Here is a 14,644-nt window from a genome sequence, read left to right on the forward strand (position 1 = left end):
GAGTAGAAGTAAATTCTAATTCTTCTTTGTGATTTTCAATACAGTATAAGTAAACTGTAAAAGAAAAACTTTTAACTGTACTAGTGAAAGGTAATTTAATGGACGTGGCTTCATTCTTTCACACATCATGCAAATGGAAGCTGTAAAGAATCATTATTTTATTAGACTCGGGTGGTAGTGGATATATTCAGATAAGCAAAAGATCTAGCGAATATAAGACAGAAAATAGCATCAGAATTGAGAACTGAACTAATATAATTTCAAGAGTAGAAGTAAATTCTAATTCTTCTTTGTGATTTTCAATACAGTATAATACATTGCTTTTAAAGTATATATAAAAATGAGATTGCATGGAGTTAAGATATACTCTCATAAATATTCATAATTTTTAATTAATCCCTCTGCAATAGGAGTTAACTTTGAATATAGGCTCTGTTAATAGATTAGCACAACAGATTCTGCTCTGCAGATCTTGTAGAATCCTGGCAGTGTAGCACCTGCTAAGCCACTACAAACAAGTTATGAGAGCCTGACATCATATCTGGGAGTTGATGTAATAACTGCTGTCAGGTTGACAGATTTCTAAATGCTTACCTGAAACTCTAAATTTCTCAAACACTTAACAAACTTAAAAAAATTAAAAGGAGATTCCTGGGGAAACATCCTTAAAACAGTTGCAGTATAAATAGTGTAAGCATTCTTAGGGATTCAAATCATCACATAAAGGTGATAGGTGTTGTGCATGCTAGAGAGAGATGTGGTGTGAAGGACATAATGACAAATTCTTTCGGAATTCACTTTTAAGAGGGCTCATTTATTTGTTTTACTGCTACATGTTTCTCATGTGTTAGGGTTTATTAAATTTTTTTGCCCTTTAAACAAATTTTTTGTCTTAAATTTGCATCTTATTTTTAAGGAAAAAGGTCTTTGATGTTGCTCTTAACACGGTAGAGAACACTAGGATTTTCTTATTGGAAACACATAGGAGGAAAACTTCTGTACCTTTAAGGCAACTAGTGTTGAAGCTTCCAAGTAACCTTTTACTAATATTTTCACTGAATATTCGAGTTTCATATTTTAAAATAAAAGCCACTTGTTTAAAAATCCTTTCTGTGTATGTGTTCAGAGCTCTTAGTTTCCTTATTGCTGTGATTGAGCTTTCCAGCGTGGGCTGGTCCTGAAGGGAGCAATTAGAAGTAAAAACCTCTATTTCTCAACAAAGGTACAAATTGCTATTTTTTGCATTGCAAATTGCCCTAGTACCAACCCACACTCTGTAGGATGTCATTCTGGGGGGGTTTGCTTTCAGCAGAAGCACTAAAGCAAAGTAAACTTCATTGTATGTATTTCAGAAGGAGGAAGGAAGGTGTAAATTACTTCTGCCATCACTTGAATACGGGAAATATAACTTTTTTCAGATTTTATTTGGGCTGTTAATTTATTCCTCCAGCAGGACAACACCTTGAGGGCACAACAAAATTTTTAACCTAGCAAGGAATTTCCGCTCCTGTTGCGCATGCATTGATGAACTTAAAGGGCTTGATATTGTGAGTGCTGACTGATTTAAATTTTGCTTTTGGTCGTTGTGGTTATATTAAGATTTGGATTTGTAATGAAAAATGACACAGCTTCTTTAAAAAAAAAAACCCAAACAACAGAGCACCCGGTCTTATATTCTGGAGTATACTGAAATGTTATGGAACTCCCTGTTTTTTTCAGGACAGATGGAAGTTTTGTGGTTCATGATGTACCTTCAGGATCTTACGTAGTGGAAGTTATATCCCCTGCTCATAAATTTGAGCCCGTTCGAGTTGACATAACTTCAAAAGGCAAAATGAGGTGAGCCTTTCCCGATTTGCCTCTGTATTGGTGAATTACGTGTGCCTGACGGCACAGTACAAAATTCACGGAAGCAGTGCTGTAGGCCTGATGTTCCATCTCAGACTGTATGAGTCAGCTTCTTTTAACATCACTTCTAGAAGCACGTTTCTCAGATTCCAGAGTCGGATATCTTTCTTCCTGTTTGTGGCCTGAAAGAAGAGAAAAGAGACTTTAAAAGTCCATCTACTTATGCAGCTATCCTGAAATAAAATCTAGGCATAAACTAGTTAACTGCTTTATTATTTTTCAACACTTTTTTTTTGCTTCTTCCCTTTTCCATTTCTTTAATAAGTGTACGGTCAGGACTTGGCACAAGAAAATTTTTAAATATTTCTGTTGCACCCCCAAGTGTCACAAGGACACTTGTGACAGATACTGATTAATGCTAGCAGTTGCCAGTTTGCATTATTTCTGTAGGATTGTTGACTTGTTTTTATGTTGTGGCCAAACCACTCTTGACTGTAACTGTAGACTATTCAGTAATACAGAAAAATCGATCTATTAAGGTAATTTTAATTTAATTGAAAATGCTTGTTGTGATTTTTCTTTGTTCAAGCACCTAGCATCTTAACTTTTAGGAATACAAGCATCAGTGTAAATACTCCAGTATATTTAGGGGAGGTTTAAAATTGAAATATCACAGGAAACAGTGCAAACAGTCTAATAATAATTAATATACTAATATTATAATATAATACATCATTATAGTCATAATATAATAATGTTTGAGCTTATAATAAGCTCAGAATAGATTGTTTGAGCTTAGGTTTTTCCAAACTTTATTGAATTTTTATTTTTATAAAATGTGTTAGTATCTTACTGGCAATAATTAAAATGTATCAAATACAATGATATTGACAAAATATTGGGTGTAACCTCACCCTTAGCACCGTTTGTAGCTGTAGCTAGTAAGGTAACAAATTTATGTTGAGTAAATTGCTGGGATACATCTGCAGAGGAAAGTAGCAGGAGGCTTGGCATCTCTACTAGTCCAGTGGATGGAGACTGTAATGAGGAATGCAGCTGGGGAGTCAGAGATGCATGAAGAAAAATGATACGTGAGGAAAATGTCAACAGAGATTTTCTAAGGGATGTACTGCCTTAAAAAATTATGGTAATAACTAGAAAGAGGAGACAGCATGTGGATGACAGATGTATTTGATAAGATCTACTTAAAAATCTCAAGTTTTGAAGAAAACACATGGTCATAAGGTAGGAGGGAATTCTATAGGTATAGATTCTATAGACAGTCTGTAGATGAGTATTTGGTGAAAAATTCACAAGGAATAAATTATTTATGGACAGAAGTTATCCCTGGAGTTGAACAAAGTGGATAAATATTCATCAACCTTGAAAAATGGGTCAAGAGTGACAAAGATGTTAGTACTGAGTAATTATCTGAATATTAGGCCCAAATGAAGTATACTAGTGATGAGCTGTGGAAAAACCTTATGAAGTAATAAAGACTGAGATTCAGTATTAATAAATGCAGAGTAATGCATTTATGGAAAAGGTATTAACTTTGTGAGTAGTTGTGTCCTGAGCAAACTGGTTATATTACACTATTCAAAGGTGGACCCTAAACAGCATTGTTTTTCTTGCTCTTTTACAAGATAACAAAAAATGGTTTGCTTTTGATTCCATCAAATATGCTGCTGAGAGAAATTAGCTCTTAAAAAGTGCAGTCTAGCTGACACTGCATAGCAGATGGTTTTGTTTGTAGTCTTCCATTAAAACTTGCTTGGATTTTTTAAAAATCTTCTTTATTATTTGCCAAAGATTCTGTGTTTCATATTTTCAATTATTTACATTTTTCCTAATAGAGCAAGATATGTGAATTACATCAAACCCTCTGAAGTTGTCAGGCTGCCATACCCACTCCAGATGAAATCTTCTGGACCACCTTCATACTTTATAAAGAGAGAATCTTGGGGATGGACGGATTTCCTCATGAATCCTATGGTACGTACAGGCAACACACAAATACTGCAAGTATGCTAAGGATCCAAATACAGCTATTCATCAGAATACTAAGAATAAAAACAATTGAGGAAAAAATGTGCATTTTTCCTTTTCTATTCTGAGACGGTTGTTTTCTTGGATTTTATTTGCTTACAAATAGGGAAGTTATTTTCTGACATCTCCTCCCCTATACACCACTGTTAATTTATGTCCTCTGAAAACAGCCCGTAGTCTCTTCCTTTAACAATGTGATGCTGTTCTAGTAGTGCAGAGATCAGCATGTTGCAAAACTGTAATTACAGCAGGTGTAAGAGAGAACAACCATTTGCCTTATTGGTCCAACTTTGAAAACTATTGTTTAAAGCACAATACTCCCTTGTAATATTTCATTCCTGACAAGTGTTACTGGCTTACTGTTTCAGAATGCAGGAGTTCTAGAGTTTGGCTGTTTAGTAGAGCTTCATTTTATTTTAGTAGGTCCTAAAAGTGTTTAGAGCAACAACTAAGCTGAAGAGGTATTTCCTGTTTTCTCTCTAGGTGATGATGATGGTTCTTCCATTACTGATATTTGTGCTTTTGCCTAAAGTTGTCAACACCAGTGATCCTGATATGAGGCGGGTAAGTACATGCAGTTGATGCATGTGGGGAGACCAAAGATAATGAGATTTCAAGGCACAGAAAAGTAATATAAACAGAACTGTACTTTAAAGGAAGCTTAATGGGCATCTTTTATTCAGCTAATAGAGTGTTGCTGTTTTAGCAATGAGTCACTTCATAAGTGTCAGGTGTGTTGAGAAGGGTGTGGTGTGGGGTTCTCTTGTGCTTCAGCCTAAACCGCAGTTCACTACGCTGTGAAATCCAGATGTTGCACTAGTATATGATAGAGGGTCTTAATGTAGTCATTAAATTATCTGATTTATTGTCCTTTCATCATGCAAAATGCTGAATTGCAGAAGGCTAGGACAAAATGGAGATTCAAGGTGTTTGCTAAATCTTTTATTTTTACAAGTATTATTTGTCTGTCATGGGTGGCTGCTTTTTGGAGGCTTGGTTAACTAAACACTCTTTTTTCTGTGAATGACCACTGTCTTCAGTAGTACTTTATAGGTGTCAGAATAATTTTTTTTTAATAAGTGATACTTTTAAAAAGCCTATCAGAGCTGTAAAATGCTATTTTGGCTATAATTTTGATTTAAAAACCAAATACAGAGATATACTAGGTATTCACAACATGTTCTTCAAACCAAGCTGAGCTCTGGAAGTCGAATTTAAAAAAAAGAAAATCACATATTCCTTACTTTTTTCACTGATGTGACTGCTTATAGACGGGCTGTTCTGATAGTAAAACCGCCAAAATTTCTGATGATTTACTTCTTATCAGATAAATGAAGTGACTTCTTAAGGAGAAATTTTTAAGTTGGAAGAACTTTGCTTATAATTTAACTTATCTTTGAAGAGTAGGAAAAAGTTGTTTTTAAGAACTGAATTGTAATGACATTCTCTAGATTATCATGTATTAAATTGTTACGTGTTAACTTGTGGAGTATATGGAGGTTCTGTCATGTTTTTCAAATTAGCTTGTTTTTTCCTTCTGGAATCAGAACAGTACTAGTCTGTATATATATATATTAAAATCCTTTTTTTCCTGAAGGAATGAAAATTCAGCTGCAGTACTCTAGTAGGTTGGTGTCAGAAAGTAGGGCAATAAAAATATCTAATCCCTTCAAACAGCATCAAAAATTTGTTAATTTGCTATAAATAATACTGTTTTGAAAAACAAAAGTGTGACATCTGTGAGAACACATATCTGAATATCTAAACAATAGCCTAAATTTTAATATGGAGAAAAGTAGTGCTGAAGAGAAATCATTTGTATTTTTTAGATTTTTTTTTTATCAGATGATTGCCCTGTAAGACTGCTTAAGACACGGTTACCGTTTTCCATGCATTGCTGCTTTTAGTTTTGGGGTTTTATGTTTCTGTGTGTAGCTGGGTGTTTTTGGCTGTGGTTGCATAAAACTGTGTAGCAATATGTATCCTGGAGGACTACAAAAAGTAAAACAGCATTTGGGAAAATTTGGTATCTTTCTCATACGGGCTTTCGACTGATGCCTTAGATACAGCCAGAATTGTTACAAGCTATTAAGATTATGTGATCTTTTCATGCAGGAAATGGAGCAGTCAATGAACATGCTGAATTCCAACCATGAGCTGCCAGATGTGTCTGAATTCATGACAAGACTTTTCTCTTCAAAATCTTCCAGCAAGTCTGGTGGTAGCAGCAGTAAAGCAGGGAAAAGTAGTTCTGGGAAAAGGAGGTAGTTAAGTCTTCCTCCTGAGTTTGCACAGCTATTTGTTATTATATGGTGTCATGTTTATTTGTCTTGAAAGATCAAAAAGCTACTGCTGTAAACTTTAACCAGGCACAACATACATTATGCTACAAGAGTGGTTTGTAGCTTTTTTTTAGATTGTATAAGCTGTTTTGTACTTGACAGTAAGCAAAAGATGACATGGCTTCAATACTGTATCTGTATAAAGTTATTGATGATACTGAATTAACTGTATTGTTCTGTAGAGAATTCAAATAAATTATACAATGTGATTCACAGTAATAAATGTCTTAAGACTGTATAAAAAATTTCAAAGGTAATAGAACTGGAGTTCAGTTTTAAGATATCTTTAATGTTTTACACTTGTTGAGTTCTGAAATTAACAAATCATTTTTTCAGAATGGAGTTGTGAGTTTACCGGGTAAGTAATTTGCTGTATCAGCTTGTCACATGTTACATATAAAATAATTTCATTTTATGCTGTTTCTGTCTGTACAGTAAGGTTGGAAGGGAACACAGGGGGTCCTCTGATCCGATCTCCCATTCAAGGTCATCCTAGAGCACATGGCACAGGATTGTATCCAGGTGGTTCTTAGATATCTTCAGTGAGGGAGGCTCCACAACCTCTGTGGGCAATCTTTAGTTCAAAGATTTTCTACTACGTATTGCCCAGTTTTACTCTGATCTACTTTCTGCTAAAAACTCTGGCAGGAAAGAAAGCAAAGTATCTTGCATGAGGAAATCATTTAAGCTGTCAAGATCTTGAATCTTTCTTTTCTAAGTTACATGTATCACTTCTGAAACACTGGGACTTCTTACTGTTTTTATGCGTGCTGTGCTTTCAACTTACCAGTGGAAAGATTTGAGGTCAAACACAGAGTTTTAAATGAAGTTCAAATTAACTAATTTTAAAATGAAAAAAAAGAATTTAAGGTGTAGTAGAAAGCTAAATTCTGCTCATCTTATAAATTACATTCCCAAGTATATGGCTCTCAAGGAGTGCTAAGTCACTGGCAGAACTTTGTTCTTCGAGCATGCCTGTATATCTCTTACGCAGTATCTTCTCAAGCTACCCAGAGAAAAGTTGAAAATCAAGTGATTGTTTTTTACTAGTTGAACATTTGCACATTAAAATGACAGCAATACTTGCCAAACCTTGTTAGCAACAGTCCTTTTTCTTTGTTTTCATCATAAATGCTGTTCTTCTTTACAGTTGGTAACTTCTTAGGTAACAGGGTCAGTGCAGCATAGGTAATGTAAATCTGCTTCCAAAAATGGTATGTTAACATCCACTTACAATACATCTGAAGCAAAGTCAATTCTAGTGCATGTGTTTGTTCTGCCTTACAGAGAAGAGGGCTATAAATTTTCTTAGAATACATATTTAGAAGTTTTGCTGGGAAACATAAAAGTTGAAAAAGACTACATACTCAATAATAAGATTAAGTCACTTTTTGAGGTGTTGGAGAAGAAATAACCTAGTGTTTTCTGTGGACAATGAAAGATTTCACTCTGCAAAGTAAGCTGCACATTTTTGCTCTCTTTTTGTTTTGCTGGAATGGTTTTTTTGTTTCACATTCTAAGTTAAGTAATTTCAGTGGAGACAAGAAGATATTTGGATATTCTTGCTTGAAGGATCTACTGAAGTAAGTGTCAGGTTGCATTGGTGAAGAAAAAAAACCCAAACTATAAAAAAACCCACCTCTTTCAGCAGTATCTTATGAAAAAAACTGCAATTTTTTGAAGATGGAGCAATTAGCATTGTTACTGTGCTATCCTAGAAAGTACAAGCAATGAGTTACTTTTGTTTAACAGTAATTGAAATAACAATTGAATTGCATTAACTTATAATTATTTATATATGATTATATATGGTGCATTCTTCCATGGTAGGAACGTGATAAAATTCCAAAGGTAGGAACTAATATTTTTGCCTTCTTTTGTGGTGTCTGTTCACGCTCTTGATTTGTCTTCAAGGGAGAATAGAGAATTCAGGCCATGAAAAAAATGTAAGTCCTTGGTAAGAGCTCAGAGTGAAAAAGTTCACAGGAATTGTAAAGATTGTAGTAAAACTTTCGAAGGAGCACATGGAATATTCCACACTTCTCTTTTTCTTAGGACTTTGTATATGAAGGTTGAGGCAGTCCCTTTGTGCATCAGGATCAGATGCAATGTCTGCTCTCAGAAACCTGTTATTACCAGAAAAATCCAAGCCCAAACATCTTGTACATTATTCACTTCCTTTTTAAGACACCTTTATGATAAAGCAGTTTGTAGAAGTGTGTTAGTCTGCTGCTGAACTACTGCAAGTAAATTATTTTTTTTTAGTTTTGTTTTAGTTTAGAGCTGGAATCTGTGTGTCAAGCGAGCAGAGAGGTTGTAGCCAGAGTGCATTGGTCACTGGTCAGTTGGTCGTTGTTGTAGTTTAACCTCATCCAATAGCCCAGCCCCACGCAGCTGCTCACTCAATTCCCCCGGTGGGATGGGGAGGAGAGTCAGAAGGGTAAAAGAACATTTGTGGGTCAAGATAAAGGCAGTTTATTAGGGAAAGCAAAATCAGCACACACAAAGCAAAACAAAGAATTCACAACTTCCCATGGGCATGCAGGTGTTCAGTCATCCCCAGGACAACAGGGCTCCAGCACACCTAATGCATACTTGGGAAGACAAAGCCATCGCTCCAATATCCCACTCTTCTTCCCCCCAGTCTGTATGCAGAGGATGGTGGCTAATGGTCTGCATATCCCTTTGGTCATTGGGGGTCAGCTGTCCTGGCTGTGTCACCTCCCACAAGGGACTGTGCACAGTCCCTGTCTCACAACCCTTGTGGGGTTGTGCAACCCCACATCCCTTGCTTGTGGGGTGGGGTGAGGAGTAGAAAAGGCCTCCGCTCTGTGGAGCACTGTGCATCAGTAATGAAAATGTCTCTGTGTTATCAGCACTGTTCCCAGCACAGGTCCTAGGCGTGGCCCCATGCTAGCCACTGTAACCTTATAACTACCACAGTCAAAACCAGCACAGTCAATTAAAGTTTAATGTGGCCTTGGAATATCATAAATGCCACTAGGCCAAGTTTACTTGATCCTGAACCAGTTAAAATGCAAGATTGAATTTCTGCAGAAAATAAATATTTGCTGTAGTTCAGTTTTATTTTCTTATTTACAGATTCTTTGGAGTCAGTCTTCTGTCTTAAGTCTGCATCTCCAATTAAAAAAAAAAAAACAAAAAAACAACATAGCTTCCTTTTAGCGGGGTAAATTGAGATAAAATAAGGCAGACTGTAAGTTGAAGTAACTGATACCTCAGAGCAGAAATTAAAGATTTACTTGGACTATAGACAAGCTGATTTCCTTGTTGCCAAAAGGAGGAAGACAGGCTTCCTCAGCTTGGACTGGATAGCCCTGCCGCCTTCTGATTACAAGTTGTGGTACTTCTCAGGCTTTGTCATGCACTGATTTAACAAGCAAAATTGGTTCATCAGTCTGCTGGAATTCTGTTAAGTTTTAGGAAGTTAAATCAGCTAACAGAAGGAGCAAAGAAATCCCAGAGCCAGCAGAAAGTAAGCACCAGAAACATTCAGTCAGAGACAGGAGTTCTCTGTTCCTGGCAGTGAGCCCACTGCATCTTGAGGATTTGTAGCTGAAGAGCTCATTTAGCCACCTTCTGAATGAGTGGGCAACGGAGTTTATGACAAGCCACGTAGAAGGGAGAAGAGACATATTTTGCTGAAGTCTGTTTTAGCTATTAGTCACTTAAGATGATCTGGAAGGTGTTTGGAACAGTTTAAAATAATTTTACCAATTGCATCATCGAAGATGCTCACATTCTATGCGTACAAGGAATAAATATAATGTACAGCTATCTCCCCTTTTTTTTTAAACAAAAAATATTTGTTGGTGCTCTTTATCTTTTTGATGCAGTGGGGGTGCTAATAGCTCCATCAGTGGGGTGTGTATTGCTTCAGAGACACAGGCTGGCTTGTGATTAAGGCTTGTATTTGTGAAGACAACTTTAGTATCAAGTCCCTTGAGTTGGGATGCAACTGTCAGACTGTACAAAACATCTATTATTTCTGTTTCAGTTTCTTGTGTATGACTTATGAGAAGCTCATCTCATAAAAGTAATTGTGAAGATAAATTTAGTAATGAGTATTGGGTACTCAGACAGTGTGGCAATGAACTTAATAAAAAAAATCCAGTATGTAATCTTGTTAAAGAGTACCTTTGTTAAGCATTATTGTGTAGATGTTTATATTTATCTGTTAAAGCAACCCTTTTTAAGTAACTGCATGTCAAGATTTCAAAAACAATATAGGCAATTTAAGTACGTACCATTTTCCAACTTACTGAAAAGTGTATTAAATCACTAAGATCTATTTAAACATCTCCATTTGGGTGTTAATGTACCCTTAATTGCATAAAGGTCATGTGTGATCAGTAGCTCAAAGAGGGCAAAGTTTGTTTTACAGTTTGATAAAAGGACCCTAGGCTAACAGTGATAAAAGTATCTTAAAGTACTAAAAGGACTAAATTTTCATGTTTAAGACATCTCTGACCTTAATTTTGTTGCTATTAGTAGTTACTAGATAGAGAATTTGTATCCCTACAATTTTATGTTTCATTTGACACTTTTTTTTTTACTTATTTTTATTTTTATTTTTTAATTTTTTTATTTTTATTTTATTTTTTAATTTTTATTTTATTTTAATTTATTTTTATTTGACACTTATTATTCTTTTAAGAAAGTAACCAGTATAAAATAAATAGTAATGAACCCTTAGTGGTTTTCATTTTGATGTGTCAGAATAAAATATGGATATATATGGGTATATGTTGTGCTAATTTAACAAACTGAAGGAAAATATAAGTGTTTACATCTACTGTTGATGAGCTAAGGAATACAGAAATAACTTAAAATTTTAAACTTCAAATCAGTGGAAAAGCAGATTTACTGAACAATGTTAAAAGGTTGAAAAGATTACATATGTACATTTTGCACATTCTTAGGCAGGAGAAGCACGGGAGGCACTTGTACACAGGGCATTTGGAAGGTCCAAACCAGGAACTGGCACAGGCGCCAGCTTGGCAGGAGGAACCCCTGTGCGTGCTCTGCTCTCCAAAACAGAGCTCGGAGACACTGTGGCTCAGGAGTCATTTATTTCCCATGCTAACTTTGCTACCATATCCAGGAATTACTGGGAGGGGAGGGACTGTTGTAATTAGGCACATTCCAAAAGTGTATTGACAGCTATTGCACAAGCTTTATACTATGAATCAGCAGATTCCCATGTCCAGGGAAGTTCTCTGGCAATGTTTCATTTAGTAAGATACTTGAAGCCATAATTAATTGTAAGGAGAAAAATTTGGAGAAAGCCCCCAAAAGTAGAAGAAAATTTATATATTTCTGTCATGGCATATTTAACTCAAATATTAAGGTTTGAAAAAATTTGTAACTGGAAGATGTTTCCCTGATGTTCTACAGACACTGTTTTCTAGGTGAATGTAGTGTTGGCAAGTGAGCAAATTAACTGTAGTCACAGTCTTTAGGAGAGCACTGACTTCTTTGCCTATTTGATATTTGCCTATTACGCATGTGAGTGAAGAAAAAGCAGTTATCCCATGTTTGTTTCCATCTGGGAAAGACTGCTATACCATTCAAGCGATGAAGTTCATCAGTCTTTCCCTCCATCATTACATAAAAACTGTCACTCTTTTAAGGCTCTTCCCCAAGTGGTACAATCTAGCCAGTTTTCCCCCTCTCAGTGCAGGGTTCATTCTGTGTACTAGTCTTCTAATAAATACATTATTGCACTTTGAGTTCCAGAAAGAAATCAGTATTGATAGTGAAAAAAAAAATAGGATTTTAAAGAATCTTACCTCTTTCATCATTTCAGTGGCTTTAAAGACACTTAGACCTTAGATCTTAATGACTATTTTGAACATTATACTGTGTATAATCTGGCAATTCAAGCGTATATTAGTACAGCATTCAAGGAGCTTTTAGCCAGAAAATTGTCTGTAGGAATAGTATTTAGTCTATTTTCAAATTGAGCTAGTGAAAGCTTCTTGAGATCATAAATAGGCTGAGGCACTTTAATTTATTTTGTTTCTGCATTTCAAAAGCCATAAAGGATTATTCATCCTCTTTCTTAATAAATATTGATTTTTCAGAAAAACCAGTTCACTTTTGAAATTACAAGGTTATTCCTTCAATTATGCTGTCAGTAACCTTTATGTAATATCTTGTTTCTAATAAGGCTATAAAGATTTAATGACAGAATAAATTTCTGCAGGAAAAACAAGTGGAACTTTAACTAGTTCACTCATTTACTGATGGTGCACAAAACACCACAGTTAGGTTCATTTGTGTTATGTGGTTCATTTGGTTCTGCATGGCTGGTAGGAATAAAAATTTATCAAAATCATTTGGTCAAGGGCAAAAGGTAGTGAATATGCAACAGAAAATCCTTTTGTGGTATTTTTCAAACAGAACTGCATTTTCAACTGATTCTCTTAATCTGAATACAAACATTTTAAAAGTAACATAACAGATGGTGAAACTCATTTGCAAGCGCAGCAAGTAAAAAAGAAAACAGATTTTTTAAAGGAACATTTTTTCTAGTTGAAATATTAGAACATTCTCCTAAGAAGTTCTCTGGGGTCTTTAGGGGTCTGGTACACACAGGTCTGAGTTTTCCATTGTGTTTCAGAAAGGAGAATAGGGCACCCAAACTCATAGTCTGGGGTGCAGGGCGCAGGACTCTTGTTTACCATGCAGATGCATGAAGAATCCAGTTAAATACTTGGAACTAATACTTTCCATTCCTGGGACCAGAACAGAGTAAGACTTGGAAGAAATTTCTGGCAATAGGGAGGAGTGTTACATTTTCTACCAGTTTGTTTTCTCAATTATCCATGGATGTGGGTCAGAATGCTTCATTTTGGCAGGTGAGAAATGCATAAGCTGAATTAGTAAATAGTGTCCAAAGAAATCTGAGGTCAAACTTCTTAATGAACCTGTATTTTTGCCATTCTCTCTTAGAAAGAAGAGGAGCTCAGAGGAGAGGTGGAGCAGTTACTAAAAGTTACTGAAAGACAGGCTTATACTGGAATAAGTACTGCATCCATCATCATATTTACCAAAAGTGATGGGAACTGAACCATAATGTTATTCCTAGGTTTGTGATTAAATGTTTGCTTCATAAAAATAATCCTACCTGTAGCTTTGTAAGGGTCCCCCACATTAGACATGAGCATCTACAGACAATCAGTTAAGATTCCTAGAGGAACCTTTTCCTGAAATCCCCTAGTTTTTGGTTTTGAATTGTAGTGTTGACACTCCCTCTTTTCTTTTGGTTTGTTTTTCTGCTACTTCTATTCACATGGTATTTGCACAGAATTTTTTCACTTTCCTTTTGCCCTTCATTTTTATGAAGACTACAAGAGTCTTGTTATTGCAGTAGCAAGCTCTATTGAGCTGGTGCTGACAGAAATAATTGTATACATCACTTGTTCTTTCAAGTGTTTCACTGGTAGCAACCAATTATTTCTATCACCAGGTAGCTGACTAATGGTGGAGAGGTCACTTGTCCTGGAAAGACCTGATCAAACTTCTGTGCTTTCTTTGTAATATGTTTAAAACTTATTTTATTGTTAGAGTTGTTTTTTTGTTCTTTTTGGTTTTTTTTTTTTTTTTCACAAAAAGTGTAAGTGTACACCGAGGAGAGTATTAGAAGAATTTATTGAATCCAACACAGTTCACAGCAAATACCAGAGTTTAACATGATGCCCTGTTTACAGCTATTTCATGGGGAAAAAAGATGATTGAATAAAATGTCCAAAGGATCTGAATGGCTCTTCATGAAAAAGCAGTCTTAAACCCCATTAACTAACAGCAAAAGTCACCTGCTGCTTTCAACCCACTTCATCAGTATCACATAGTAAAGAAATAAATTTGTAGAATTCTGCCTCTCAATCAAATCTGTTGATTACAAAAAATCTGCATGCTCTTGTTCATACATTCTTCATGTTCATACTTCTTTATGCATTTTTTATGACAGAATACACTTGCCTTCTGAAGCTCAAGTGCCTTTACACCTTTGCAGTCCCTCATTAGCCTTTTTTAATCTTCTTGAACATTGTTCAAATTTGATAGCTTTTTTTTTTTAAAACTAAATAAACTTCTACTTTCTAAATTTGCTTCTTTTCAAAATTTGATTACATCTAAAAATATTTAAATTTCTAACTTTCTAACCAATAGGTTTAGGGCTATTTTAAATGTTGTTTTATTGTCTATTCTGTCCTTTTTTATACTTATACCTTTTTTATTTTTAATACTTGATATATATAGTTTATGTTTACCTGCTTTTACATCCTAACAATTCCTTTACATTCCAAGTTAGGGATTTGGATAAGCAAATGCTTCTGATGTAAGAATATATGGTTTATCAATAGAAGTGTGAACCAGGA

General features: G+C 35.3%; 1 protein-coding gene across 1 annotated transcript; it reads left to right on the forward strand.

The window, feature by feature from the left end:
- Window positions 1-1,681: 1,681 nt before the first annotated feature.
- On the forward strand, window positions 1,682-6,458 carry EMC7 (ER membrane protein complex subunit 7). The gene is made up of 4 exons (XM_041401009.1): window positions 1,682-1,839; window positions 3,705-3,843; window positions 4,381-4,461; window positions 6,013-6,458. The coding sequence occupies exons 1-4, from the start codon at window positions 1,697-1,699 to the stop codon at window positions 6,163-6,165; spliced, it is 516 nt and encodes a 171-aa protein (XP_041256943.1). The 5' UTR covers window positions 1,682-1,696; the 3' UTR covers window positions 6,166-6,458.
- Window positions 6,459-14,644: the final 8,186 nt, after the last annotated feature.

The sequence above is a fragment of the Onychostruthus taczanowskii genome, unplaced genomic scaffold, assembly GCF_017590055.1.
Source record: "Onychostruthus taczanowskii isolate IOZ18803 unplaced genomic scaffold, ASM1759005v1 scaffold1, whole genome shotgun sequence".
In the NCBI taxonomy this organism is placed as follows: domain Eukaryota; kingdom Metazoa; phylum Chordata; class Aves; order Passeriformes; family Passeridae; genus Onychostruthus; species Onychostruthus taczanowskii.